Raw genomic sequence first — 26,560 nt, 5'->3', positions numbered from 1 at the left:
CACGAGTTACCGGTCGCAATGGCCAACACCCGTGCCTACCTGCCCCTTGGCTTTTACAGAATCCGTCCTTTATCTAACAGTCTCGGTTTCTTATCGGCCGTCCCAAGGAGTCACCTCACCACTCAGACAGGACCGCTGAAATCAGCGGGGTGCACCTATCCTGTCCAGGGCAGTAGGGAGACACCCAAAGAGGCAATAATAATCCCGGACGAGCCCCCAAATTGTTGGAAATATCCGAATAATTTTGCCAGGACGGTATCTCTGATAAAAGCAGATTTTATTCGCGATTGCAATGGCGGGCGTCCCGCAAGCAGGAGCGCGCCTATGGACACAGCATGACAACTTTTATACCCTTTTTCTCTCCCTTACCTCCCCCTTCTCCCCCGTTTCCCCACTTGCTGGGTACTCCAGGTTCACAATCTTATCAGAGGATTTAATTGGATCGTTATCTGGTGTTCAGTGCTCTTCTTGTCCTATTGATAAGGTGATTTGCTTGGAATTCTTGTTAAACAAAGAGTACGGAGGGGAGGGGAGATGTCCGATCTTCTCCAGGCATTCCCCGTATCATGTAGTGAATTGTCCTTTTAAATTGGCAGAATACTGTTGCAATGTGTGACATATATTCTCAATATTGGCTATACATATATACATACATATTACTTTAACTTATAGAACTCTAATAAAGTAGTAAGGCCCCTGAAATGAACTATAAAACAAAAACCCCAAACGGTAAAGACCATGAAGTTAACAAAATTCTTATTTTGTTCTGATGCAGAAACAACATTCAATTCTCACAGTACTATGTATCTTCAGGCTACCGGAAGGGTTTTCATTTCCCAAGTTTAAAATCAACATGTATAGCATGCTTTTTTCCCTCCTTTTTGGTTTATGCAAATTCCATTGCTTTGAGGGTATAGTCTTGTAGTTTCGTAGACAACAAAAGTAATTGACTGTAGTGGCTGCCAGTCAGCAGGAGTTTGAGCTGAATGAGGTCTCAGCTTGCAGTTTATATTCTAGTCTCATGCCTGCATGAGTCCTTAGTCTTACTGAGACTTGCTATAGAAGGTGGGCAAAGCACATGAAACTATAGATTATTTTTTTAACTTTAATAACTTTTTATTGAACCACCTCACCACGCTATATTGTCAAGGATCTAAGCCACATATTCATAAATCATACATTTTACAAAGAGCAGCACAAAAAGACAAAGGGGAACAGACTTAACAGTGGCAAGTGAATAAACACAAACTCTAATAATGAAATGTTGGCTTGTATATACTGGCATTTAAACTCCATTCCATAAAATGTAATAAAGTGAATATTGGTGATATGAACACAAACCCCCAGAGAGATCCTCTATTAAAAAAAAAAAAAAATCATTGCCTTCTTTCTTTGTCAATTTCTTTCTTTAAAACCCAACTAAAATGTCCTTGTGCACTCGGTAACAGCTGCCAAATATTAATGTTAACAAAAGGAATTTCTTTGTACATTATGGCAGAAGACGTATGAGTTGTCTGAGCTGCCACTCTCAATGCTTGCTTTCAGTAGATGCTGCTTTTTTATTTTACTTTTTTATTCTTCTGTGGCTTTGAGATTGCTCAGGGCTGGTTCTAAGTTACACATCTGTGCAGCAAAGTGTCCTTCACAGACTGGGCCAAGTGAAAGGCACGCTGTCTTGAAAAGTGTCAGCTTTACCTGCTGATTTTGTTACTGCATGGTGGGGGGGAAAGAAAATGGTAAGGGAAGGATTTTTTTTTCAGTACCATATGAAAATATTACTAAGGAGCTACTGGAGCGGACAAAGGAAACATCTAGCTTTAAAAAAACCCTCAGTATATAGAAAGTATGGGTTCCTGCTTTATTTGCTCTTATCGATCACTTTTACTTCTAGTAATGGACTTCATTTTATAAATAATACACCACATGTTTGGCTGCTGTAACATGAGGTCCTAAATCTGTGGCCTGTCCACAGGGTGGTCCTGAGGACTGTCAGCAGTCAAACCTACTCTCAGCAAGGAATAGATAGCAGAAGTACAAGACAAAGTAAGTAAGCCACCTGTGCTCCATCCTACTGCAGGTACATTGGGCACATTGGAGGGACCAAAGTTAATTTTTTGCAATTGCACATTTTATAGTGAAGCAAATCAACTCAACTTCCCCAATACCCTGGAGGAGTACTGTGTTATTGCTGGTGTTGCTGTGGTCCCACATCTGGTTCTTGGCGGAGACAGATGACCAGCATGAGCCCATTTTGTTCTTCAGAGTGGTCAGGATGGTGCACTGCAGGATCCTGTCTTTCCTGTCCCTTTCAGATGTTGTCTAACATAGGCTAGAAGCACCACTAAATTCAAGATAGGAGACTTTCATATTCTGAAAGGTGTATAATACAGAGCAATTTCTGTGTTTCTGGTATGCAAAGGTAAGCCCTGCTACCTTGACAGACATCAAATGGAAATCTTCCTTTTGCACAAAGGACTGCTATGTAACATTGCTGGTGAGAGCAAAGCCACAGGTAAGCTCTGCACACAGGCTCTGGTTTGCTTAAGGGGTCAGCCTTGTTGTATGCTTCACAGGGAACAAGAGGAGTTCTGAGCAGCAGCCCATTCTCTGAAGGATCTCTGGTCTCTAAGCTAATCAGCTGAGCTGGGAGCTGTTTCATCTCACACTGACTACATCTGCCTGACAGCACTGGCACCACAGATCTGGACCCAAGACCCACCCCACCACTCCCTGCTCCATCACGATGCCAGTTTGATTGTGTTCTTGGCCAAATGGAAATGTATGAAAGAAAAGGTTTACCTGCTTTTTCTGAGATGATTTTGCAGTGATGGCCTGGTTTGCTACAACCTTTCCTTACAAGTATTTTAAGTATTTTCTGAAGCTATAAATTTTGGAATTTTATTTTTTTAAAAACATGCTCTTCGAGCCTTTGCAGAGAAATGGTTGTGAATGTATTTATAGAATCTTTTAGGTTAAAAAAGACCCACAGGAAAACATGCTGCCTTCAGGTGATGCAAATGCTTCTATCTGGTGCAACCCAGAGAAAAATTATGCCCTATAGTATACTACGTAGAGTTGTCCTAGCTAGTGTGGACCAAAGGCAGTCTAGCCACAGCAACATCAAGTATTTTGGGTATTATGTGACTAGTTTAAAATATGAAACCACTGTACTATAGAGGAGGGCTAGAAGAGATTATTACAGCCTGTTTGCAGCCCTTGACTAGAGCCAACGTGCATGTTAGAGAGTAACTGAGTGATAGATACATATCATCTTTGAGAGCATCCCAGCATCATCCTTCTTCCTTCCACATCCCCCACCTTTGTTTTCCCAACCCTTCACCCCAGCACAAGCAGGTCCTGTGCTGCAGCAGCCACCAGCTTGAGCTTGTAGATGATTCTTGCATTTTGAGGAGGATGATGTGTTCATCTGAGGAATCCTGTAGTTTCAGAACATGTGGTTTACATTATGATTTCTGAAAGGTATTTCTATACACAAACACTACCATCTGCTGCTTGCATTTTTAAAAGGTTAATTCCACCTCAAACCTATTCACGAGTGAGTAGCAGAAATCACTTATTTGCTTCTGGCATTTAGTGTCACAGCACACAGCTAGCCAGAAAACCATCTTTTCTTGTAAAAGCTGTATAATGCTGGTAATTAGCACAGCTTCACTACAAATTCTCACTGAAATAACTTCTGTATTCATTGTTTTAAATTATGATCTACTGTTATATCTAAGATAAGACAACAGGCTTCTTGTAAACCTGAGGTGAATATTAAGTCTGTAATTAATAATGTAATGTTTCCTTTCTGTCTTTTGAGTTCTGTGTCCTAAACAGTACGGTTCTCCTGAAAGTTCCTGTGGTCTAAAACTCTTTTTAGTTGTCATGCTAGGCAAGCACTCCAAGAGAATTCAGTTTTGAACTGCAAGTTGCTTTGTTTGGAATAAGAAATGTTATGTCTAATTTTCTTGGTTGGATTAATGCAGATGCTTTTGACTGCAAACAAGAAATCCTTATTTTGAAAGTATTCACACAAAGCTAACATATGGGTGATCATCCCTCCTGATAAACAATATTAACAGAAGACTTATGAACTGTAAACTCAGAGAAGGAAAGCAAATTAAATTTTAGGTATTGTAGTGGAAATGATAAGTCACAACCTGAAGCAGTGATTGAGCACGTGGTGGGAAGGCAGGGCCATCCCAGGGGTGCTCTGCCAGCAATGCACCTGAGTGACTGGAAGGGCTGGAGCCAGGATCCACCCCTTCCCAGACCTCATTTAAGGGTTGCCAGTGAAGGCATCTGTTGCTGGAGATCCCTGCCTACCTGAGGTCTTTCAAAGGTAAGCAGCTCTTTTCCTTCCTTTCTATGTCCATGGCTGCTGCATTTGGGCTCATTCTCGTTTGCTGTAGCTGAAGACTTTGCCAGCCTCCTATTATCATAGCATTACAGGTACGAATGACTTTTTCTCACCACCAAAAGGAAAGGCCTTTGTGCAATGACAGCATACTGCATGAGGATTCCAAACTGAAAGCAAAGTTGTGCATGTACTGGCACAGTTCTGACACAGCAGAGATCTTCAGAACAGAGAGGTTGTGAGTCCCATCAGCATTGTAGCTAGGTGCACCAGGTGGTTGCATCTGCTCAGCACTGAGATGTCTGGAGGCAGAACCTGACAGCATGCCACCCTGGAGGGGTGAATCTAGAAGCTGCCTCATTGGTTTTTTTGCCCAGCATGTTGTGGGTTTTTATATTCAGTCACACTGCACAGGCCCTCTGTATTACAGAAGGAGGTATTTGGAAGGAAACGGTATTTGGAAGGAAATGTTTCCATGCTTTTTTTAGTTACGCTGTTTTACAGAACATAGAATAGAATACTATACTATTAAAAATTTATGTTTTACTGAATTGCGAGACCCAAAAAGTAAATCCCCAAACTTCACAGAACATGGAATTAAAGCTCTGAAAGGATGCGACCACAGCAATCTCTGGTCGTTGCTGTAGGACTAAGTTCTCCCACCGGTTCAGAATTGTAAGCTTTGTTCAACCCTTACTGTATTGAGTTTTACACTTTTGCCAACCTAAAATGTATCTTAGAAATATTTTTCTCCCTCCAAAGGAGGCAGTGAGTTTTGCTTTTAGACGACCAGCTCAGATTTCCCTGGAGGTGTCCTCCTGTTTTCAGTTGGCTTTTCCCAAACCAGCCTACCTTTAAAGCCTGAAAAAAGGAGTGGGTCTGTTTTCTCATAACGCTGTGGTACAGGAGAGGAGTCAGGCACTGTTATACCATCATGCTCTACAAAACTTTCTTTTCCACTCTGCTGTCATAATGAGCAATCCACTCATGCAGTATCAGTAGATGCCATTAAAGTGGCATTTTCTATAAGCAGAGTTTTCCAGCTAATAGGAAATCTCTTCTAAGCAGATTTAGAATTGTCAGATGTCATCAACTGTAATCTCAAATGTAAGACCAGACCAACTCTTCAAGAAGCACTCGTGATTTCAGACATCCACTGTAGCAAAACCATTCTGACTTCAGTGCATGCAAGATGTTTGTGCTCACTATCTCTAGCCACGCTGGTTAGAACAAACTGAAAGTTCTAAGAGTGTTTCATCAGCCTCGACAACAAAATACAAACTAAAGTACACCCTGCTGGATAGGGACAAAGACCATTTGCCCTGCCAACTCAAACAGGAAGCCAGCTAAGCAAAAAAGAAAAAAGGCTGGGTGAAATCCTGAGCCCATTTAAGTTAATGGGAGTCTGGCTATTGATTTAAATGGGCTCAGGCTTTTGCACGTAATTCTCAATTCATGCATATTTTTCACTCATATTCCCCTCACTGTTCCAGTTTCATACCTTTCATTAGGAGAAGACGTGCAAAGCAAAGCTATCACAGATAAGCTACCCAGCTTATTGTCACCCTCAAAAACAAAAGCGGAAAGTAGCTGGGACTAGTGCTGGGCTTCCAAGGCTTGGCAACCCCCAGTCCTAGCCCTGCTCCATCCCAGCCCCAGACTGTAAGCATTACCGAAACACTGTGAGTGAAAGGTGTGGGTCTGTGCTGGTACAGAACCTGCAGGTGAGTGTCCCTGCAGCCTGGGTGGCCCAGATGCAGCAGAGAGCAGTACTTCCCAAGGAGCTCCTGACAAGTAAGAAGCAGCAGGAAGGAAAGGCCTTGCTGGAAAGGCTGAGACCAAGTTCTTTGCATATGCACTTCCCCTCTTGTGTTTACAAGGCAGGTAGGTTTTATCTGGCTACTGTTCAGATTCTGGGGAAGGGAGGCCTTTGGTTTGGCCCTGGCTCTGAACATCAGGACTTTGAGGCTCCCTGCACTGCTATCTGCATGTAACGAGTACCATAGGGATCTTGCTTTCTAGGAACTTACTACACAGCAGTCCATGAGAGAAACTAGATGAGGAGTGATCTCAGGAAGACGAGAGAAGAGCAACCCTGTCATCCAGCTATGCACACCTGTTTGTCAGTAGGCAGCACACAAAGTCCCGAGCACAGCAGGGATCAAACAGCAAGAGGAAACACTTGTGCTCCCAGACCTTCTTCCAGTGGTAAGAGCTGCCTCTCTCCCCACACACAACACGCATATCCCTTCCAAAGGTGAAAGAAAACCTCCGAAGTTTCCTCTCTCTGCCTGCTTTTAGGGATAGGTAGTTTTTGCTAATGATACTTTCCATTATAAAGTTTCCATTGCTTTGGAAAATATTAACTTTGCTGGGTAGATCAAACAGGCCCTGCAGTTATAGTTAGAATATCCTAAAGATTTAGTTCTCAGTAATAACAGGGCTAAACCACAGCACTGCCAGAGGCAGAAACTATATTATTTGAAATGAAACTTCTCATAAATATCCAGCTATGAAGTCATTTTGTATCAGCTGCTCGTATATAAACTGGACAAAGCAAACTGTCATACCCATTAACGTTAAGGCTGCCAAGGAAAAATTACTCTGTATTCATTTCTGTAAGTTTTAGAGTTCCTTCTCTGAAGGTGACTTTCACAGCAAAGACTGGTTTGCTCTTTTTAGAAACTCCAGGTACAGGCAGCTAGTATCATCACCAGTGCAATCACTGGGCTTCAACCAGCTTTTGTATCCACTTGCTGCCTCTCTTGTGGGGGACAGGCAAGTACGCTTAAGCACATCTGCCCCTCAGAGCTAATAATACTTCTCAAGTCTTTGTTATGTGGAAGTACCTCAAAGTATTTCCTTAAGACAACACCATGCTGGTTTTGTTTTCTTCCTTCAGCCCCTCTCCAAGTGATTGGAGCACTTCTGTGGCAGGTCAGGGATAAGGATCAGTCCAGTCTTCAAACACACTGCTGAAAGTGAGTTAACACCCAAAGTGGAGTGAGGAGAGCACTGTCACCCAGCTGACATGGGAAAGCAGGTTTGCACCCTCAACGCTGGGACAGGCTTTGCTTACCAGGACCTTATCTATATCTTCCATTCTCTTCTTTCTGTCCCAAGGCTTGTAGCTGGTAGGCTAAGCCTTTCTTGGGCTTTTCAGTTTTTGTTTGCTCTTTTGTTAAGAGAGTTAGTAGGGCTCCCCCTGCTCTGGTGTCTTTGAAGCTCCACGATACCTGATAGCCCTGTTATCTCACCATCTGTGTAGACAGCAACTACTTTTGACATACAAGTTCAACTCCACACCCCACTGCAGCATCAGCTGCAATAAATCTTACCACCTGAATGTACTGAGATCTGTGCAAAACATGGAGAGGCTTTCCTTTAGCTCTCCTCAAAAATTAAGGCAGAAGCTGGACAAACCTTTGTTATCCCTCCCTCAAAAGAGGAATGGCACTTCTGTTTTGTATTTGTGACTGATGTGTTTGGATAAAAACTAAGACAAGGTTGGAACTGTGGGCAAGATATGCAAGAAAGTGCCCTTGTGATATTTGCTGTGGAAGTTTCCTCACTACAACTCAGCTTTCAAAAGAATGACATCAGAAAAATGCTTTATTACTAACTGCTGATTCTCTAAGTGTATTTATATCACCTTCCTCTTACAGGATAGGAATCTCAAGTATTTCTGAGCAAAACTACAAAGCTTTCAGAAGTTTGTTTTTTTTAAAGCATGGCAGAGAATTTTAACAGACTTGAAAAGAATCCTTGAATTATTTGCCCCCTTGGATGGAAAGATTATCTTGAATAAAGGAATTTTCAGACATATCTGTGTGAAAAAGAGTCAGTAAACCTGCATTAATCCAACTCAAGCTTTTGGTGCTTCAACAGTGCCAGCAGGCACTACTTTTGTTACTGCAAGTTGAAACTTGAATGCCTACAGTTATCAACAGTGATGATGCTGAAGTGTGACACAGCAAAAATCTATAGGCAGCCACTGGTGGAGACAGATCTAATGAGTCACCAAAAGCCTTGCCAAAGCCTGAGATGAACACAGTCAGCTTTCAGGCAGGAATCAGACGTGAATTTTATTTTTTTATTTTTTTACTAAGTGGGATGTAAGAACTAAAAATAAGCAAAAATAATGATCTCCCATTTTAACCTTGCAAAGATCATAATTAAAATATATGTTACGTTATTAAAATATGCAAAATTTATAATTTAATTATACAATTACACAAGCCTTATAGTCTAATAGCCCCACTGTATGTTTGCATATTTGTGAACAATTGCTTTCTTAAAGCTCACAGTAGAATCATTTACTTGATGCTAGAGAATAAGTTAATTACGGATATCCTGCCTTTGATTAATGGATTTAATAATCATGTTACAGTAGAATTAACTTATTCTTCATGTGCTTACAGCACTAATGATGAGATTCACGAAAGCAACGTGTCAGCAAATAGGATCAGCACCAAAGAACATGCTTGGAGATCCCAGGATTGCTTGTATTGCTGCAGGTCAGCATTTCTGCTGGGAACCCACCAGCATCCAACTATTTTTAGCTAATCTGTCATCGTTAATTTCCACCACTTGCCGCTCATTTCTATTAAAACAGATACTGTTTTCGAAAGAGCTGAATGCCTTAACTGAAGCTCAATGTTGAAAATTATAGGAGAAAAATTATGCTATGAGATTGGTGTATGGTATTGGATAATACACTACAAAGACATACTCAATGGGCATAGCTACCTCTTATCTGCTGCTACCCAGCATGACAGACATCTTCTTTAATGCTTCTTTTATGTGCATGTGCAATAAGGTTTCCCAGATAGAAACATGTTGAGTCAGCTAAGAAACCTCAAAAATGGGTTCTTAATACATTCTAAGAGATGGAACACTGAAGTTTTCAAACTCAACTTCAACTGTTTAACAAGAGGTACCACTGCAGGATTGAGGGAATAGAAGGGGAACTTCAATACTTGGTATTCTGCCATTATTCCTTACAGGGTTCCTGTGTGTGTCTGTGTAGAAAACAGATCTGAGAGTCTGGTAGGAGCCAACTTCAGAAACCCTTAGTTAAGTACAACTCCTGCTGACACAAATAAATACAAAATGAAGATCTGAACCACATTTTGCTTGAAAAAGCAGTACTTCAAGAATCACTAGCAACAGGATTTCAAATTGCATCAGCCATGTACCTCACCTATTACTATGCAAAGTAGAATAAAGCAATACAAGTCAGCAGCTTAGCATAACACTGGCCCCAAGAAGAAAGCAGGAAATGAATAGGAATACAATTTCCTTAACAATTCACTTACAGCAAAAAGGAGAAGACTATACTGCAGTGCTCGTCTTGCCGTTTCACCAGCAGTGTCGATCTACTGCTGCTCGTGTTTTGTTTTGGAGCCAGGGAGAAATTTAGAATTACGATAATTCAGGACTTAATTCTCAACGCTTTTTTCCACCAAGGCAAGCTTCAGGGCTGAAAGACAAATTGAAATAATGCATATTTTTGTACTGAACTAGATGCGACAACGCCTCAGATGTGCCACTCAAACCCAGCTGTGCATCGACCTCTTTTTCCTTGCTTCCCCCTTTCTCCCATTTGCTCAGACTCTGTCACACATCCATCCTGGGTAGTAGGGAGTTACAGCACTGTTTTCAATTCATCACAGCTGGCATTGCTTATGGAAGACATTTTAGTAGGTGTCAGTGTGTACCTCATGCACTATGTTGTACCACACTATTGCACCCCCTCCCTTCACAGCTTGTCCCAAGTGAGTTCAGGAATCAATGACCAAAATAACTTTCAGCTGCAGATCATTACTAAGTGGCAGCTGTTCAAGTAAGGTCTCAGGTATGCGCAGTTCTTATTTTGTAGGTGATCCACCAAGAACTCAGATTACATTACTGCATAATGCACAAAATATTTTCAAGGATATTTATGATGAGTTTCTTTAATGCTGGGACACAGAAAGTACTTCTTGGTATACTGATGTTCTACAGCCCTCAGATCACATTTCAAGTGTCATCTGAAATGTGGGGAGAAAACTCTCCAATGTGGTGTTAGAAAGCAGCATTCCTTTATTCCTCATTATACATATGGGGTGACTTGACAAATCAAGTGCACTAGTTTTACATTTAAAAAGTTAAGATATACATATGTGATACATTGGCATGTATATTCATTCTTTTCCAAGAACTCATTAATATAAGCTAATGTTCCTCTGGGTATGTGTGGTAGTGGCCTCTGGTGGTGGTAGACCACTTACTTTCTCCTCATTTGTCCCTCATCAGCTTCATCACAGTGACTTTTGGCTGACTTTTAGCTGCTTTTCTCCATTTTGGCAAATTCCCATTGCATGTTACGCCAGAATGAGCAACTTTCTATCTTAGTGCACTATAACCCAAAATAATGTATGTAAAATGCAAGAAAAAAGTTCTTGCACCTGGTGGATGCAAAGATAAAAGTAGTCTGTTGTGACTCTTGAGCTCCTCTGAAGCAGGATCATTGTGAAAAACAAGGCTGTCCACACACACCAAGCAAGGCTAAATGGGAAAGTTTTAAAACTAGTACTCATCAATCCCTTTTGTTAAACTAGTATATTGGTCCTTAAACTAATATATTAATTCTTATTGCTGAACCAGCCAATATCACTAGGAAGATGAGCAAAGCTCAGTCTTAACACGGGCAGTGTTGGCCTGCAGCTCCTCCTTGCTTTGGCTTCACTTTGTATGTATTGTTTCACCTAAACAAACATTTTTTACTTTATATGAGTCTTGGCAAATTCTTATCCTTTAGTTACTCCTTCTCTACAGATGCAGAAACAATAAAATAGACAGTGATGATTAGACTCTATAATGCAAAACTAGATGTCCAATTAGAATTTGACAAGGAAGTGTGAAATAAAACACATTAAACAGAGTAAGAAAGTGGGACAAGAAATCAATTTCCCATTAAGTTCACTGGTTGTTTTTTTTTGCTGCCTCTCAGTGTTAAAAGCAACAGTTACACACATACCATACTCCTTTGTAGTCCTATTCTGTGTTCAGAATCAGCATACAGTGCAGAAAATGAATTAGGCCAGGCATCAGTCAGCATCGAAAAGGGCCCTGCAGGTCACTCCAGGCTGGCTCGAATAAATGTCCTACCAATGCTGGGAAACTGCATTATATGCAGTCTGGGAGAAGGAAGTGATCTTAAACCACTTGAGGCATGGGGCATGAGTGATGTAGAAGGTACAAAGCTGAACTTGGGAAAAGCCATGGATATGTTTTGGATGGAAAGTAAACACATTTCCCTACAGGAATTGCCTTTATGGATGCAGCTGGAAGGTGTAAGCCTAATACAACAAAATGCATCACTCATGGGGCTTAAGTCACAGCACCATGGACATAAAGGGAGCAGAAAAAGCTACTTGTATATAACATTTCGGACAAGTAGGTACAAGTGTGATTTCTCTCTCATTTACTCTTATCAGTGTCTTATGCATATGTCTTGAAAATGTTGTCTTGAACTAACAAACACACAAAGACGTTTGTAGGCAGTGGTAGTGAGCCATGTTTGCAGATTCTCTAAGTCCAGCATGCTTCACCTCTGCTTCCAACAGATAGTAAGATGCATCCCACTGAGCTGCATATGGTTCGAACAGTGTAACTGCAGTTTCTTGGGACTGTGAGGAAGGGGACTTTCTGGTATGAGGCAGGATGCTAAGGAGCGTGCCTAAATCTCCAGGTCTATGGAGAAAAGCACAACACGTGGTTAGAAACAACTGCACGTCCATCTCCCTACACTGGCAGAAATTTAGGCACAAATGAAACGGAGAAGAAATCACCATAACTTCTTTCATCATCCTTCATGAATCAGTGGTGTAAACACATCTTAAGAAACAGAGGCAGAAAAGTGCTCTGAAAAAACAAGTGACGCATCTAACTTCAGCAAAACCTTTTTCTGGTACGTCTGAAGATGCTGCAGCAGCTTGCTTATGTTGGCACATGTCCTACATCACTCGGACTTTGTTTCAAGAGCCAAACATGTGGACTGCATTATTTTGGATTGCAAACCACAGACACCCATAAATACTGAAAAAAAGATAAATGGACGGAGAACAATGGGTTCTTTACTGGGTCTAAGCACCCATCCTCTCAAATGCAAGACTTCAAAGTCAGTTTCAGATGTCCTGGCTTGTTACTTGCTTGTAAAGAGCCTGTAAGTAAATTTCTAATTCAGAAACCTCTAGATAAGATCATTAAAAGGTGAAATTTTGTGCTAAACCTTGTTCTAGTCTCTAGAGTACCAGCTGAGCTCCAGGGTGCTGGTAGCATAGATGCTACTTTCTGTCCACTTCTATATATTTTTTTAACCTCTTGCAAAATAAAATACTCTTACTGGCTAATTTCTTCATTTTGCACTAACTTATGCTGTTCCCTTTTCTACACAGCTGCAACATAATGTTGTTTCAGTAGAGCAATGCTTTGCAAATTTGGCTCAAGGAGACAATGAGCAAACAGCTTTTCAGAGAGCTGTCAGAAGGGGCAGTTTGGTTTCCGTGCAAGCAATACTCACATTCCAAACTGCATTAGGGAAAAGCTGGTGGTTTGTATGCATTTTTATTATCAATTCCAGATTAGGAATCTGATGCTAATTTCTTCTTAAAGCCTGTGCTTGCAGGAGAATTTATATTCTAAAACAAAAAAGGATTGTGACGTTTTTCTCTCACAAGCTCTTTTTTTTTTCCTGGCTTTACTCCAAGGACCTTTTCTGCTTGTTCGTTACATTCTCAAGATGAAGCCCCCGGTGGTTACAGCAGTGCTGGTAGTACTGGTGCAGGTTTCTCAGAGTTTCCCTGCCTTGTACCACCGAGGCTGGTGGAGGCTCTTAAAGGAAGGAGATAGCTGCGGAAAATGTGATTTGGCACTTTGCTCTGAGCCAAAGGACTGCCTGGCTGGGACTGTAGTGGACCATTGTGGCTGCTGTTCTGAATGTGGAAATGTGGAAGGTCAGATCTGTGACTTGGACCAGGGCAATCATTTTTATGGGCAGTGTGGGGATAACCTCGAGTGCAGGTTGGATGCTGATGAAGCCAGGTTTGGGGAAGTCCCTGAACCCCAATGTGTGTGCAAGTCTCAAGAGAGCATCTGCGGATCTGATGGGAAAACCTATGAGAACATCTGTCAATTCAACAAGGCTTATGCAACTAAAAGAAATATCAGCATGAAACATAAAGGACCATGTGAATCAGGTAAGAATTATTTTCAAACTAAAAAAAGATGCAATTCTGATTTTGCAATATGTTACTAGATGCTCCAGTCTTAACTTCAATGAACCAGTGCTGCATTTTTGTTCTAGTTAACATTATTTTGTTGCAATACTACTTTGTGTTAAGTGTGGTTCAGTAACTAGTACTTAATCTTGTGTGTAATAAGCCTCTGTATTTGCTTAGTGGATCTTATATCACATGGCAACTAGTAAGGCACAAATCTACGGTCCAGATCTGTACTAAAAAAGCAGAATATGAGATAATTTCTACAAAAATTGTATGTGTAACTGGGAGTAGATGAACAGATAAAATAATCTGGCAGGACTGGGCAAATTATTATATGAAGACTGACATGATATTGAAACAGTGATGACAAAGCAGACCATTCATATGCATGTATCTGTATGTATATATAGAGAATGGTGAAGCAGAGGAAAAAGAAGAAAGGACTTAATTAATTGATCTATGTATGCTTTTTACAAAAACATCCAAAGCAATCTAGTTAATGAATCACAAAATCTAGGTACCTATGAAATAGAAATCCATATATTGGGATAAAATCAAACAAACTATTTTATTAAAGATACTTACAGTGAATAAATGCTCCGTCGTGGTGACTGTTAGTGGAAGGACTCCTAGTCAGGTTGTAAGAGGGAATCTTGGCTCCTGCTCATGTGCTGCTCTCATTCTTTACATTATTACTCCTGGGCACCTTTTACCTAAATCAGGTGAATATAGATTGAAAAGAAAAAAGTTTTTTCTTTTAAAAGGAAATATTTTCTCAAATATCAGTAGAAAAGGCTTCTGAGTCACAAATAGGTCATACTTAGGAATCCAAAATTGTGTCTCTGTCAAAGATCTGCATATGAAAGTAACTTAGGTGCACGTTACCCATTCCTTGCTGGCAATGTATTGCTTCCAATTTGGACCATATGCTGCACTCTTATATCGAATGGACACTGGATATTGAATGCTTAAAAGGAAAAGTGATGAGTAGCTAATACCAGACTTCTTCTCATTTTCTCTAGTCGCAAAAGAAGCATCCATTAGAGAATCACTTATTTGCCATTAAGATATTAAGCTGGGAAGTAAGACTTGTCTGTAGAGACATTCAGGAAACTCAGTGCACAGCAGCTCATAGTATGACTGAAAGCCTGTTTGCCCTTAGGTATGTTTTCTCATCTGGCATTAAAATAGCACTAGTTCTGGCAGCATAACCCTTTCAGGGACATTTCAGTTGGAAGCGCCATTCAAATAGCAACTGATCTAAGCCTGTGTGCCTGAACACCTTAAAGCAATGTTTTGTTCTAATTAATAAAACAGACCCAGCCAAAAAGCTTGATTTGGCCTTGGAGCTACCTCTGAGGTGTGTAATGCTGCTCATTAAGCACGATGAACAAGATCAGCTTCTCTGCACAAAGGCATCATCCCCACTGTCTATTTTACCTTGGTCCCCAGAAAGGCTGGACCCTCTCTCCAGAAATACTGAGACATTTACTAGGATGACTCAGCTTACTGAACTGCACAGATGCCTGGGCATATGCTCATAACCATCTCAGTGCTGTGCAGAGTTTATTTAAGAAAATAAATCACCTTGGCTCCTGCAGAGAGAAGCATGCAGCTGGCGTCCAAGCCCAGTGGCAACTGCACTTGGGTCTGTGGTGTGTGCTGGGGCAGCAAGGAGACAGAGCAGCAGTGCCCCTCTTCTCACTTCTCAGAGCAGCTGCTCCTGTGCTGCTTTTGTAGGCTGTATTTAGGACCTGAAAGGAGCCTGGGCCACAAAGGTGCTACCATGTGGGCACCATGTCTTGATCCTCCATAGCAGCCTACCAGTAATGTAAAAAAAACCACCATGATTTAGGCTATTTCATGGCAGTGGCCAATGACAAAGGCGACAGGGAGCCCGGCTCCAACTGCAGCAGCCTCCTCACTATGGAGCTCGCTTTCCACTGACTCCAATTTGCATGAGAAATAAACACTGAACACTGTGGGGTTTTGGTACCAATCTATAAATATAACCTTCAGTCAACTCCAAGTACTTTGTTTTGCTATTTCTCCTTCAAAGCATCTGCTGTTTCCTATTGATGCCAAAAGGATTAATTGTATACAGCAAGCGATGAATAAATAAATAACAATAAACTCCTTTCATCAGAAGAGCACAGCCTTTTATCTTTCATCTCTAACCAGAAAAAGGGGAAGAAAAAGGCCTAGCTCCCTAAAGTAACACTGAAAGAAAGCCTTCCTCTTTCTAAATGCTAGTTTTGATCGGTTTATCTAATAATTTACCAAGGTTACTAAGTACAGTGATTATATACCGATTCTCCACACTTAATCTATCCCCATTCAAAGCCTTCCTGCTGATAATTTAATGAGGTAAGAGAACCAGCAATGCTTCTCTCTGTAATTAGCTGCATCGCATAATAACATAAAATCTTAAATTAAACATATAAAGTTAAAAACAAGCAGTAATTCAACGTTTAGAGTAAAAAAAAAAACAAACACAAAAAACCTCTAATCCACCAATTTTTCTGCCATTTTTCATCAAATCACATCCAGGTTAACAAGAAGGAATAAGAATTAAGGAACAAAAACCTGTTATTACACAACTGTCTGGTGTGGTTAAAGGCAATTATGAAAGGTGAAGCAGTATTTTGACTTTTTCTGGCCTGTGGGCTTCTGGTTTATGTATTCCGTAACACAGGAGGATAGTTTGTGACTGGAATTGTCCAAGGCAAAGCACAACTGCTGTGCATTCACTTCTGTACACAGAGGCAACAGAACACCATCTATAATTATTAAGAAAAACTTATCTGTTTTAAAAAACTGGTTATCATACCAGCAAAGAGTTGCTTTTAAAGACACACTTTTGCAAAACAAGCAAACAAACACCATGCAGATGCAGATGGGAGAATTTGGCTGAACGCAAACTCTGAAACACTCACTTAGGAAGGTTGTAAACTTCTGGTAAGTCGTAACTTCATCTCTCTGTGTCCACACACAGCAAACTGGTGTCGTAAGACACACGGGGTTTGTATTATTGATTTCTGGAGGCACTTCAAGTTTGTGTAGATGTCACAAGTGTTTGTGTGTTCAAATTCAGAAAAAGCAGTTCTGTTTGATTGAAGCTGCAGTCCTCCCTAACCCTGACCAGGTGGGTGCGTCCTTAAAGGCAGTGCAATTGCTCTGAGTTCTAATATTCCACTGTGTGTTGTAATGTCTGACCCTCTGCTCACGGACAAAAAAAACTCCCATGCAAAATAGTCGGTGTTGATTGGAACATGGCATTTTTACAAGGAGATACAGGTTCTGAAAGTACAGTTCTCACAAAAGACCAATCATGTCCAGGCTCAGGTACCCTACTGAGTTCGAAAGCCTCACTTTTAAAGAGTATCGGGGGGGTTTTAAGAGGAATTCATAACTGGGAAGTCGATACTTTTCTGTGTAATTGTTTTTCAATTAACTTTAAGCAGTGTACATTTGGCATTTTCAGCACAGGTATCAGTTCTTAAAAACTGACACGTTAGAAATCCTGCTTCAAAACGTGGAGTGAAATGTTGTAATTTCAGTTGCTGAAACATAAATATGTGCCTACATACTGGCTGAAATGCTTTGAGTAAAAACATATTGGTTGTTCAGAAGTTCCTAAGCATCTGTACAAAATACAAGCAATAATTAAATACAAGTGTAATGGTCCAGAAAATAAATTCTTTTTTAAAAAACTATTATGAAAATAGAAAGAGAAGGAAAACATACCTTAGAAAGAAAACATTTGTCACTGACCAGAAGTGGATGAGAGAAAATGCAATGAGATTTCCAGAACAGTAGAGCTGCAGTGAGAGTAAAGAAGTTATTTTCCTCTGCTACTAAATAACATCGTGTCCTGTTAAAAGGGAGTATGCTTATACATGCTTGTAGATGGATATGTATTTGAAGAGTTCCTGAATGCATCAGGTGATGGTTTATTTAACGTCTTCAAATCCCTGGTCTGGCTCCCTCTCGTGGTTGTTAATAGCTTTTTATTTGGGAAAAAGTGGAAAAGAATAATTTGAAGCAGTACATAAATGGATGAGGAGGATGAGCGTAAAATAATAATAGGAAGTAAGTGGAAATCTACTAATTTCACTAAACTCAAAACCTTATAAAATAATTGGATTTCATATACTTTTAATACTTATGTCTCCTAACACAAGGAAATCTGTTGAAATTGATAGCAAGTGAGGATAAACATGGAACCCATGAATGTTGTTACTGAGTTCCATGGGTTACATAGGAGGAGGAGGCTTTACAACAAAGTAAGCTCAAGGCGATGCACTCACTAAACAAGTTTTGATAAGCTTTAAGTCAGCTCAGCATTTCATCTTTTAAGCTAACTGAATTTCTTGTACCTTCCTCTGAAGGTCTGGATGAGTTACTTGTGCCAGACAGCCAGGCCTTGAGTCCAGTCCATAATGGCACAAACTGAACTTTGATCTTAACCTTCATGACCACGTGCACAGAGAAAGGACCAGCAGATCCTTGAAAATAAGTCTTTAAAATACCTGTTCACACTTCAATGTGATGTGAAGTTTTCTGAGCTTTAAAAGCTGCTTGGAATCTTTTGGTCTTCCAAACGTGTGAGGTGGAAAAGTTACCTAAAACAAGAACTGGTGTTACATCCTTTTGTGTTGGCTTTTGCTCAAGGTCTCCTAAAGCAGTACTGTTGGGTCTTTGCAGCTCCTGTGATTTCTATGCCACCTCAGGATGTCCAGAATTTCACAGGCAACGATGTCATTTTTGGCTGTGAGGTGTCAGCCTATCCTATGCCACACCTTGAATGGAAAAAAAAGGGGAATAAAATGTTTTACCAGGAGATGACGCCCACATCTCAGTACAGGTAAAACTGCATTTTTTGCATCTTATGGTTTGCAGTGAGGAGTAGGGGGATTTGTTGGTGAAGTTCTCCCACAGGATGCAATGCTGTTGCAATGAACAGGTTTCCTACAGGGGCCCTATGATTATGATATGGATTCTGATTTTGGCCAGTGCAGGGATCACTGCTGTGGCAGTCCAAGCAGAATGAATAACAAGGTGGGTACCATCCATCCTGCTTCAGGGAAAGGGAAGATTCTCCTTATGCAGGTATAGTTCTGGAGAAACTGAATAGGGTACTGTGTAAAAGAAGGTGCACTCTGAGGAAGATGGCTGTGGGCAGTTATTTTTCTGTTCCTCATGCAGAAGCATCATTCTGGCAGATATCTAAAGTTCTCCTTTGCAAGATGCTGTTTCTGGAGATGTGCCATCTGGGTGCAGTCCCTGAGGTGTTCAAAAGGAAAACAAAGAAATTTGCTCATTTTATATGAAGGATACTGTGTTTTAGTCTGAAGGGAAAGAGTGGAATGGCATTGGTATGGGCTTTGAGCAAATGTAGAAACAGCCCAAAGGTTTGAGCTAAAATTAAATCAAAATGCTAATTCTTGTTAATGGAAATAACATTCTGGGGGAGAAGAGCAAACAAAGCCAGCCATGCTGCAGACTGCAGGAAGGAAGGAGTCTGTACCAGCATGCCTTCTCCAGTGGACAAAGGATCTGAACAGACTACAACAAATCTAGCTTTCTAGATACACAACTGAAAAGCAGGAAGATCCAGCAGACATGGAGCACAACCTGAACAAAATTATGGATAGAAAAAGCATAGAAAAAAACTAATGAAAAGTATTAAGAGTCATTTAGAGTTATTTAGAAATGTATTCAGAGACAGCATAGCATAAATGAGTGGGATTAATGAACTTAACAGTTGCTCAGAAACAACAGTGCAAGGAGCCACATCCAAACAGTGGTCAACTCGGAGGCTAACCTGTTAACCTGTCTTGTCAGGTCAGAGTGAGCATGAGAGCATCTCTGTTAACATTTAACTGATTTGTACTTGTATTACTTTTTGGAAAACAAAGCCCCCCATTAAAAGGCTTTGGCAGGAGTCAGTCAGTGGAAACTGATTTTGACCAACTATGAAAGCTCATGCTATGTCTGTTAAAATTGGATGCTGAGCCTGGCCCAGGCTCAAATGCCACTCTTATCCTAAGGAAATTGATGAGCTGGAGAACAAGTGGCAGTGCTTTGAAGCTGCAGCAAGAAGTGGTGACAGGACAAGAGATGGGAGGACTGCTGGGAAGCAGAAGCAGACCAGGAATCAGAGTGCTGCAAAGGGCAACAGTTTAAAGATGAAAGCAAGGAAAGCATGAACTGAAAGGCACAGAGACAATGAAAAGTTAGAACATATGGCAGCAGAATCAAACAGAATCAAAGCATGATGGCAAGACATAGTAAACAAAGCAAAATTTGCAATGATGTATAAATCTGGCCATGATTATTTTTAGAAATATCCTCTTGCCTCCTAACTACCTGACTTCAACTTAATTTTGAGTGTTTATTTCCCTTCTCACAGGCCAGAGGTGGACCTCAGAAGTACGGTGTGACAGGCTGGCTGCAGATTCAAGGCCTCAAAAAATCAGATGAAGGCATCTACATCTGCCATACCAAAAACAAGTATGGTGCAACATACGCCTCTGCGAGATTGAAAGTCATTGATGGTATATTGTTCTTTTTGATTTTGGCTTGGGTTGGTTTGGTTTGGGTATTTTTTGGATGTGAAGAATAGAGAAATGCTTAAGCAGCCTGCAAAAGGTTTATAACGCAGAAGTGCCTATGAATTCTGGACGAGAAAAATAATGATGTGCTAATAGCATAATATTTTACTTCAAATGATATCTCCTTCCAGAAGAAAACAGAATGCTGAGGATTACAGTCATAGATCTGAGACACAGTTGCATTATCCTCATCCCACAGAAGCACTGAGATGTTAGTGGAAGCTCTGAACCCAGAACTGTTGCAGCTGAGGCAGTCCTTGAACCACCAGTTCAGTTTATCTATCTATCTACTTATCTATCTATCTATCTATCTATCTATCTATCTATCTATCTATCAGTTTATCAGTTTATCTATTTATTTATCTATTCAGTTTGCTTTTCAAAAATTCAGGATTGAAACTGTATCTTACCCATAAGAGTTTGGAAAGATACAAGAAATAGCTTTGCTACTGTTTTGCATTGTGCCAGTCCTACATGCTAGCACTTAAAACATTACCATCCGGTTCAGTCCTATTAACAACTGAATTAATTAGGATTCCATGATGTCTTGCTGTGCAGGTTCATCTTCTGCTTTTGCCTTGACTGCTGGCAGTAGAAGTGCAAGCTATGACACTGACTATGAGGACTACTATGACCATTCTGACGATGAAGATGAGGAAGAATATGAATCTGGGGACTATGAAAACTGAAGCAGCCCTGAATAACTATTTCTGTACGTGCGTTGTCAGACACCTTTCACACTGTTATACTTACTTGTACTCCCTGTGCTGTAAATAGCTTCTCTGATAACACTACACTCAGTTGTGCATCCCACCTCCCTGAAATCCAACTTTGGCTGAAGTATATCATGATACTTACCTGAAATAAGAACAGTTTTAAGTTCATGCATTTAGACTGTTAAATAAAATTCTTAAGCACGTACCCAGTAAGTGCCCTGAAAGGATCCAATTTAATATTAATTTTTAAAAATGTATACTATTCTATAATTTCTTTAACATTTTTAATTTTTTCTAACAAAAAAAAAAATGTTAACAGTTAAACTAAACTTCTAATTTGTACCACTGTCCTATTTTTATTTATATAATGTACTAGACACAAGGAGAACTGGTATTTGTGAACAGCAGTAAACTAATGAGAGACTTCAGTAACAAGTAAGGGAGCAAGAGTTCAGGCACCTGAATTTTAACCCTCATTATTCGTAATCTTCTTTATCAAAGCACAAAAACATGCAGTGATTGTTGTACACACCTTGTAGAGTTTTTAAAATGTATATACAGTGCATCACAAACACCTCCATTAATGTTGTGCTGCTTTGTGCTTTTCTTTGCCATGAGACATTTTTCTTCAATATAAATTACATTAAGAGATTGGCTATAGACTGTGTTTGCCCCGAGGTATTATTGATCTTTGTAAAGGTAAGAAAAGAGCATAGAATAATTTATTTTGGCTCAGAGTTCCTGGAATATTGTCAACTTACAATACAAACCACACCACTAGGTCATTGCAAAGATTAATTAGTTTTAATTAGGAGTATCAAACGGCTTCAGATTTAATCACTGATTTTGCTGTTTCAGGCTCTTCCTGGTCATCTTAGTGTTATGTCTAGTAAGCTTTTTGTTTATTCACTATATACTGCTTTTAACATAAAATTGTCTGGTAGGAATCACTGTATTTCTAAATGGATGATTGTCAATGTAACTATTTAATCTTCAGACATATGTTCAAGATCAATTGCAATCTGTGTTGCAGATGAATGAATTAGATTACTAAAGCACTCACTAAATTGTGGCCACGAATACTGGCAGGGCTACAACGTGGCACAGCAAAACAATCCTGAAATCATCAGCCATAGAGACCAATGGTAATTCTTCAGGCCTTCTGCTGTTGCTGATGCAAAGTGAAAAAGAGAAGGAAAACAAAGTTAAATGAAAAAAATGTGTAGCAGAACCATATCCAGTAACATGCTGCAACTGGTTGGGTGGGTAGACTATGTCTATTTAAAAATCCTAACCTTTCTATAACAAAGCTTTCTAATTTAAATCCATTGCATTCATCTCTGAGAGTTTCTTTTTTTTTAATGTATTTAATCTTTACTTGTCAATTTAATTTAAACACTTCTTGTCAACTATTAGCTATACCTTCCAATAGGAAAACTGCATGTTAAGGAAAACCCTGATGTAATGCAGGGGAAAGAAAAAAAAAAAAGAAAAAAAGAACATTGATACCCCGACCATTTGCTAATTCTGTTTTTGTGGAGACAAGAAATGGCTGACTTTGTTTACATGCTCTAATCAAGTCCCTTAAAATTAAATTTAAAAAGGACGGAGAAGATTTAACACTCTGTAAGCAGCACTGCAAAGGAATGGATCTAATTGTGAGTGCGCTGCCTGTAGCAACAGATCTATTCACATAATGCAAAGTAACAGCAAACCGAGGAAGTGGGCCTTATTCCCCCTAGCAGCAACTGAGACACAGACTTGAGCTGGAAACCATAGGGGAGGGAAAGCTGCAGGGAGGTCTCATTGCTGTATCTGGTGCGGCAGATTTAAAACATTCCTTTAGCTCAACTTCCTCGGAAGAAGAAATTATTTTGTTTTTACCTTCCATAAGAGCAAGATTGAATTTCATGGCACAACATCCTCCCGTCAATGCCAGTCATATAAGCATCTTCACCGTGCCATTTCCACCTCCCAAGTAAGGATAAAGAAATTGCATGAAAGCTTCTAAATAAATTACATTCCTTAACACAGGTTTGTCCTTAGTGCTAGGACTTTGACACGGTCTGAAGCAGCTTCACAATCTGACATTCTTACTTGCTATGTTAAATCTCAGGAGCTTGTTAGGTATTAGTCTAGGAATCTGTTAATTCTTTAGCTAGACTGATTTTTTGCCTTTAAAATAATCAGTCTGTCGTTAACAGAAATTGGATACAGAAGTGCAATTGCCCACATCTGAGAGATTTAAATGATTAAATTGATTAAACTAAGGAAGAAATAGTCACAGTCATGCTGTGCGTGCTGCAGAGTGAGCACCACTTGTGTGCCTTGCGGTACGAGCTTTGTGCTTTCAGCTTCTATTGTGCTCATCTGCTGGACCAGAACTGGGACCAAGGCTGATGAGGAATGGGTGGATGTCTCTGGGTAAGAGGCTGGCTCAGTGCTGCAGAAGGCACAAGCTCCCTCATGCTCAGCTGCCTGTAGTGTCCTTAGCCTGTGCACAGCTCTTCAACTGTTTATCTTATTAACCTCGTTTCTTCATGTCTTTGCATAATTTAGTGGCACAGCACACGTAATGGCCCATCACCTGGAGCAGGCGTCGCAGTAAGTGCTAGAACTGAAACTAATCTTTGGGTCAAGGTCTTGAGAGGCAGTGTAAGAACTTCTTAGCTTTCTGACCCACACCAGCAAGCTGCTTCTGGCTCTTCAGACACTTTATGAATCTACAGCATTTGAAAATCTCCCACAGCTGCCACATCATAACTTATGGCTGACTTTCCCCGTCCCCACATCACTGTTTCATTCCGTATTCCTCAGCCCTGGGGATCCCTCTGCTATGATCTGTTCCCCCAGTTCCCTTTGAAATCCTTTGTTTCCCTTCTGCATATCATCAGTCCCTTTTTTTTCTTCTGGTCCTTTGGCACGCTTTTTTACTTTTCCTTTAGTTTAGACAATGTCTGCAGATAAGCGATTCTGCTTCAGCACAGGGTAAGGGATGAAAAAGGGTGCACTGGACTGAGGAGCAATAATTAGGGGACTGAGCAGTCTGAGCTATTTGACTTTCAGAAGCACCAGCCAGTTGTGAGGGCACAGGATCAAAAACCTCCATTTAAAATCATTTTCCTTTTTCATTTTGCTTCACTCTCCAGTAATTAATGATGTATTTTCTACAAAAGCATGTGATTGAAAGATGATATCATCATTCAACTCTGACAGTTCATGTACAAAGAAATTACTATTTCTGCCCAATTAGAGTGTCAGAACTGCTTCTTGACCCCACTGCTAGATAGTGATTCCAGCTAAGAATACATCAAATTCACTTTTGTTCTGAAGCAGCTTCCATTTACTCAGTTCGCCCTCATCTCTGGGCTACCAGCCTTCACATGAGCATTTTTATAATGTGGGAGACAGAGCAGGAGAGAAACAGCAATTCTACACAAACTCCTCCTGTCATCTGTCAAGCAGAATAAAAGTGCCATGGACTACAAATCACTCGGGAGACTGAGCAGGGGATGATCAGCCAAAAATCCTTACTCAAACAACTGTGTGCCCAATAAGAAGTTCAACATTTCTTTGTGTTATGTATGACAACAGTCCAGACATATTCCGTGGCTGGTTTTCACTGCTAACTTCTCCCCAGCTCGTGTTGGTATCACAGTGATACCATTCAATGTTTTTGCTGCCTACCTTCTGTGACACTCCAGTTGTTGTTACCTCCTTCCTCCCTGTGCTACTGATTCCAGATGCATCTTATGACACCTGAACAAATGCACATTTTGAGTTTTACCCTAGGTTCAGGTTGGCTTTATGCTGCAAAGAATCACTGTTTACCTTCAGGGAGACACAGAATACACAAATGCTTCTCATTTTGCCCACTGAATTGTAGGAGTTGGAAGGGACCTAGAGATCGCTGAGTCCAAATCTCTGCTAAAGTAGTTCCCTGCAGCAGGTTGCACAGGCAGGCACCCAGACAGGTCCTGAATATCTCCAGAGGAAGAGACTCCACAGCCTGTCTCGGCAGCCTGCTCGAGTGCTCTGTCACTCTGGCAGTAAAGAAGTTTTTCACATGACAAAAACATGTTGCTTTGCATGCATATGGTACGGTGTTGTGCATACATGCATCTGTAACAACCACGCACTTCACCAATTTCCACTCCAAGACACAGCTGATGCACTTACTGCGTCATCTTTTATGAAAATAACCACTCTGGATCTATTGACAGGGAGTACCCCAGTCTCCGGGTAAATCACTCCAACAATTGCCAGCGTTGCTTATTTCTGTTGCAAATTTGCCCAACTTCAGCTTATAGAGATCAGAATTAATTATATCTTTCCCTCCCAACTTCAACAGTCCACATGAAAGCGCACCTTTTCCTATGCACATACTTGTAGACATTGCTCAAATCATAAAACCATAGAACGGCTTCATGCTAGATAATCTCTGTATTGATCTTCTTGCGTCTCTGACTTGTGCAGTACTCACCTCACTGACCTTTAGGGATCTGGATATGCTGGATCACTGGGCAGAGGCAAGCTTTAATAAGACCAAGTGCTGGGTCCTGCACTTTGGCCATAATAATCCCATGCAACACTACAGGCTTGGGCAGAGCAGCTGGAAAGCTGCATGGAAGGACCCTGGGGGGTATTAGTTGACAGCTGACTGAACATGAGGCAGTGGTGTGCCCAGGTGGCCAAGAAGGCCAATGCCATCCCAGATTGTATCAAAAAGATCACAATAATTAATTAATTAATTAACTGTGGAGCTTGGTGGCCCTGCCTGTGGCGGGGGGGTTGGAGATTCATGATCCTTGAGGTCCCTTCCAACCCGGGCCATTCTGTGATCCCATGAATCAGCAGGAGCAGGTGATTATACCTCCTTATTCGGCACTGGTGAGGTGGCACCTGGAGAACTGTTCAGAAGATATTGAGGCCCTGGAGTGTGTTCAGAGAAGGGCAACAAAGCTTGTGAGGGGTCTGGAGCACAAGTTTTATGGGGATTGGCTGAGGGAGCTGGGTTCAGTCTGGAGAGGAAGAGGCTCAGAGGAGATCTTAGCAACAAGATCTCTAAAACTCCCTGAAAGGAGGTTGTGGTGAGGTGAGGGTCACCATCTTCTCCCAGGTTAACAGTAAGGGAAGTGCTGGCCTTAAATTGCATCAGGGGAAGTTCAGGTTTCTGAGAAGAAATTCTTCCTAATATCCAACCTGAACCTCCCCTGCTGCAATTTGAGGCCGTTCCCCCTTGTTCTATTGCTTTGTTGTCCTTCTCCAGATTCGCTCCAGGGCCTCAATGCCTTTCTTGTGAGGGGCCCAGAACTGAACTCAGTACTTGAGGTGCAGCATCACCAGAGCTGAGTCCAGAGGGGCCATCACCTCCTCATATGCATCGCCAACTTGGTACTATCTGCAAAAGCTTCATTACACAAAGCAAAATAAGTCTTAAATCACTTCAAGAAGCACCTAGTCGCGGTACCTACTGAAAATCCTGGTCCTTCCAGTCAGCAGGGAGCTGCCAAGGCCCGTGAAAGGCAGCCCGTGAGCACCGACTGAGCTCCGCCCTGCGCACCCCGCTCACAAAATGGCGCCCCCTGCGCGCTGCCCCAC

At 41.0% G+C, this 26,560-nt stretch overlaps 1 protein-coding gene and 1 long non-coding RNA gene across 3 annotated transcripts in view; one reads left to right on the top strand and one right to left on the bottom strand.

Annotated features, from left to right (window-relative positions):
* LOC109370047 overlaps positions 1–26,551 on the bottom strand; it is a 48,519-nt gene extending 21,968 nt beyond the window's left edge. Inside the window, exons 1-4 of one of the 2 annotated variants that reach the window (XR_002119815.1) lie at positions 26,434–26,551; positions 14,212–14,339; positions 9,679–9,842; positions 1,095–3,437 (exon numbers count right to left, since the gene is read on the bottom strand). This is a non-coding gene — a long non-coding RNA (uncharacterized LOC109370047). Of the gene's footprint in view, positions 1–1,094; positions 3,438–9,678; positions 9,843–14,211; positions 14,340–26,433 lie in introns of those variants that run through there. The other variant, XR_004161394.1, reaches the window with a different exon arrangement.
* On the top strand, positions 12,748–21,164 carry LOC100551326 (kazal-type serine protease inhibitor domain-containing protein 1-like). Its single transcript, XM_003210257.4, is given in 5 exon segments — positions 12,748–13,602; positions 18,334–18,459; positions 18,462–18,493; positions 20,042–20,186; positions 20,802–21,164. Coding segments are annotated over 5 exon segments (891 nt in total). The 5' UTR covers positions 12,748–13,145; the 3' UTR covers positions 20,933–21,164.
* Positions 26,552–26,560: the final 9 nt, after the last annotated feature.

The sequence above is a fragment of the Meleagris gallopavo genome, chromosome 15 (genome assembly GCF_000146605.3).
Source record: "Meleagris gallopavo isolate NT-WF06-2002-E0010 breed Aviagen turkey brand Nicholas breeding stock chromosome 15, Turkey_5.1, whole genome shotgun sequence".
Lineage (NCBI taxonomy): Eukaryota > Metazoa > Chordata > Aves > Galliformes > Phasianidae > Meleagris > Meleagris gallopavo.
This window is presented reverse-complemented; position numbering and strand designations above follow the sequence as displayed.